We start from the raw sequence: 4,218 nt of genomic DNA, 5'->3' as shown, positions 1-4,218 counted from the left end.
TGATAAGATTTCTAAATTTTCTTTAATTATTCAATTGTTCCATACATTTTTAGTATTTGTTTGCTGAGGATTTATACAAAGCCCACATGTTGTGATTCTCTATTCCTGTCTCTCTTAAACTGTGGATTTCAACTGCACCTCTTTTTTCCTGTTACAATTTTTTTTGTTGAAATAACGATTAGATGGCCTGCAGTGTTTTCTGTAGTCTGGATGTTGCTAGTAATGTCTTAATCTTATGATTAATAGGTTTTATCATTAATATGTTCTATTGTTTATATTTACTCTGTATTGATAGTTGAATTTATTGAACTGAAAACATTCAGGAAAGTTTTTTGACATGTCTATTTCAGGTGTATTCTTCCCATGGAAAGTACAAAATTTCCACATGACTTTCTTTTAATGTTGGTATGAACTGTTGATATGCAATGCTTATCCTTTAATTTGCTTAACATATGTGTGTTATTATGTATATGCATTTCATTTCATATATATATATACTCATATATATACACACACACATACACACACACAGAGCCATATTACTACAGACACAAATAGAAACAGGGAGAAATTTCTTTTATCTACTTGTGTAATGTGTAAAGCAAGAATACTATAAATAAGGACCTTGCTTATGTATGAAGAAATATTGTGGTTTTGATTACTTAGAGTAATTTTCGACCTGTAGGGCCAGGCATATGCTATTTTCCTCATTTGCTTCCCCACCCAAATATATGGAGTCATTTTTTAAAAATTCTATCATGGGCCCTTACCTCTCATATGCTTATCCCTCCCCCTAATCTCTTATTCTAAAACCCTCATAAGCCATTAGCTATGAATTACTGCCCACCACTGTGGCTTTGAATTATCTTTTCATTACCCAGAGATACCATGTTCTTTCTTTTGAGCTTAGCAATTAAAAATATGTTATTATATGGTTTGTGTATATTTGAAAGTGGGCATTTTTCCTCCAGCATAGGCACCTGTATTTCTTAGAAACTTTCTAAATGTTTTTTTTGTGTGTGTGTGTGTGTGTGTGTGTGTGAGAGAGAGAGAGAGAGAGAGAGAGCATGTATATACATGTATGTAACACTTTTTCTGAGATCAGATATCTTCAAAATGTGTAAACATATGATTGAGTATAAATAGTCCTTAAAAACTAATGCCAATTATTCCTATGTAACTGTCCCTCATTTGAAGTAATGTGATGGAAGATTGAGTTTATTTAATATTTTGTGTTAAATATTTTAGTTTTATGCAAATTCATAATGTAAGGTGGATCTAAATGATTAAAATACGTAGATTTTAAGAGACATAAAACATGTGTCCTCCATTGAAGATATTTAAGATTATGCCTTCTTTCTTATTATTTTCTTCATATGGATACCTATGTGAATTATTAAGCCAGACTTTCATTATATATTTTTAGTCTTCTGTAATATTGGCTTAATTTCAAAAATTAATTTTCCCAAAATTTAAATGCTATTTTTTTAATAGTGACTAAATTTTGCCATTAGCAGTCTCATCCAACCTACATGGTCTGGAAGTGGTTCTAGATCTCCATTCCCATGAATGTGCTGTTACTTCATTAGTTGTTGATTCCATTATATCATCTGTTCACTCTACTTGTGTCATAACTTTTGGACTTTCTAAATTTCTAAAGTGACAGGCTATGGAGAAATCATTTACAATGAAATTGAATATTTATTACAGCAGTCTGCTAATTTTTAAAGTTCAATAGCTCTCTAGTAGAACCATAAGAGAATGTAACTACCTTTAAATTATTACTTAGTAATAAATATGGAAATGAATGTTCTTATTATATCATTTTCTTCTTACCTGACAGGAAGGAACATTACAGATGGCTTTATATCATCAATAACTAAGAGAAAATTCACTAGATGTCCTATTTCAAGTTCATTTTATGATACCATCAGATACTATTCAGCACTTCATTTAGTGACTTGCGTACTAAGCAAAGTAGTTGAATTGTTTTTCCTTCACCAGTGATCAAAAGCACAATACATGCTATCATATTCAAGTCATTATCCATGTCAGGATGAGTACCCAATTTATTATTAGCAAAATACACAGAAAAGAGAAAACTAGCAGAATTAAACGGGGACTTGAGTTTAGGGAAACGAGATGCCAATTCTTGGGGAAGGGCTGATTGAAAGCAAATTCAAAGAGCTAAAAGGGAACATAGCATGTCTGGTCCAGTTTATTGGGAGGAGAGACCTGAACAGTAGATTAGGGGCATATATCTGAGTTTCTTAGAAATAATAACCATCAGATGAGTATAGTTTTTATTCAGAATGTTTGAATTACCACATACCTATTGCAAAGGTTCACTTTTAATGCCAGAATGCTATCAAGACTGTATGTTGTTGACCTCTATCTACCATGAGAGGCCTGTCTGTCAGCATTCAGTTATACCCTGACTGGCAGCAGAATTCAAAACTCTTGTAAAGTGTTCCACATTGATTTTATCCATCACTATTGGAAAACTTTTATACAGTTTTTATCCAAAACATATTTTATATTCAATTATTTATAATTTCTGTTTAATATTCTCTGTAGATATGAGATGTTTGAAAACTGTTTTAACTATATATACACAAAGACATTCACACCTTATATTTGCAGCTATTCAAATCTATATATTGGTACATTCTTAGGACTATAAATGTTGAAATCCCCTAATAATTTTCTTTTATGCTATGGGAGAGAGATTCAGAAATTTAAAAGGTTTTGCATAAAAAATGACAAGTGAAAAATTTGTGGGAAAATGTAAATTGCCAGTAATAAAGCAAAATATAAGGATCAAACTTTCTAGCTGGGTTCCAGAACTAAATATTTTTTCAATGGTTATTCCTTCTCTCATCCTCTTTGTATTCAATCAAGATCTTTTTTTTTTTTTTGCTTTTTTAAATTGCTTTATTAACATCACAATATATAATGAGCTCTTTCCATGCAATAGGTAAAACGCCCCTGCTGACAGAAACTTACAGACTGGGTGAAAAACACAACATTCAATTAGAAGCTGGTAGTAAGAGACCCAACAAGAAACAAGTAACATCAAAAGGTTTACAGCAAAGGTACATCACAAACATGTAAGTTTAGGAAGCAGGCGTGTCTCCCTATTAGCTTCAGGGGAAACAACAGGATTCAAGGCATAAGGCAAAACTCATCATGATGGTCTTGGCGAGGGGGGTCAGTACTAACTGCGCGCAGACTATGACTGGACTGCTTTTCCCTCAGCTTTTCCATCAGCTGCCTCACCTCCTCCCCAATCCTTTCCATATTCTCCTCTCTCACCCTCGCCTGTGGCTCTCCAAGCTTCTCAATCACTTCCCATCTATACTGCTGGATGGGCTGCCGGATGCGGGACCGCCTATGGCTTCCTCTAGGCAAAGAATATTCACCAGCTTCCAAAGGGAGGGCCAAGGGCTCTCCTTTATTAGCGTCGTGCTCCTTTTCCTCCTTTTTCTCATGCCCCGCGTTGGCATTTTCCATGTTGAGATTTTTTACTACTTGTTCTTCTTTGGACGCCATTGCTCCTGGGCCTATCCTTGCTGTCTCCTCCTCCCGATTCTCGCTCAATCAAGATCTTTACAATGTACCTGCTAAGTGGATTTCACATATGGATGTTTAGTTATATTGCTCTCATCTTAATGCTTGACACTATCTTCTCTCTCAAAGACATCTATCAGCACCTCTTAAATAGCATTTCCATTTGTATTCCTCTCCTTTTTCAGCCTATTATTCTTATTATATATTAATTAATCCTTTACAAAACAAGTTTTGACTTCTGCACTTCCCTGTGTAAAGTCTTTCATTGATTTCTAAATCAGAGTAAAATATAAAAATACTTCAGTTTATGAAAGCCTATAAGACTTGGTCCCTAATTACTGTACTTCTCTTGATTATCTTCCGTTTCCACACTGGTGAAATTAAATGTAGAGTCATTGCAGATGGTGCTTATTTTGCCAGAAGTTTACACACACACACACACACACACACACACACACACACACCCCGATTTTACCTAAGTAAAATTCAAACTTCAAAAGTTATTTTCTCAGAGAAACTTTTGCTTCATGTCCTGTATCAATTAAGTCCTATTTCTCATCAATCTCTTTTCTTCTTTGATTACTTGTTTATTTGTGTTTACTAATAAACACTATTAATTTGTCTTAATTGAAAATTAGTTTCATGAGG

At 33.8% G+C, this 4,218-nt stretch overlaps 1 protein-coding gene across 1 annotated transcript; it reads right to left on the bottom strand.

Annotated features, from left to right (window-relative positions):
- Positions 1-3,165: 3,165 nt before the first annotated feature.
- Positions 3,166-3,552, bottom strand: LOC311185262 (protein BEX1-like; the record flags this gene model as incomplete). The annotated part of the gene is made up of 1 exon (XM_084255837.1): positions 3,166-3,552. One exon carries the CDS (start codon positions 3,550-3,552, stop codon positions 3,166-3,168), a length of 387 nt encoding a protein of 128 aa, XP_084111963.1.
- Positions 3,553-4,218: the final 666 nt, after the last annotated feature.

This window comes from Talpa europaea (genome assembly GCF_964194135.1).
Source record: "Talpa europaea genome assembly, chromosome: 1".
NCBI lineage: Eukaryota > Metazoa > Chordata > Mammalia > Eulipotyphla > Talpidae > Talpa > Talpa europaea.
This window is presented reverse-complemented; position numbering and strand designations above follow the sequence as displayed.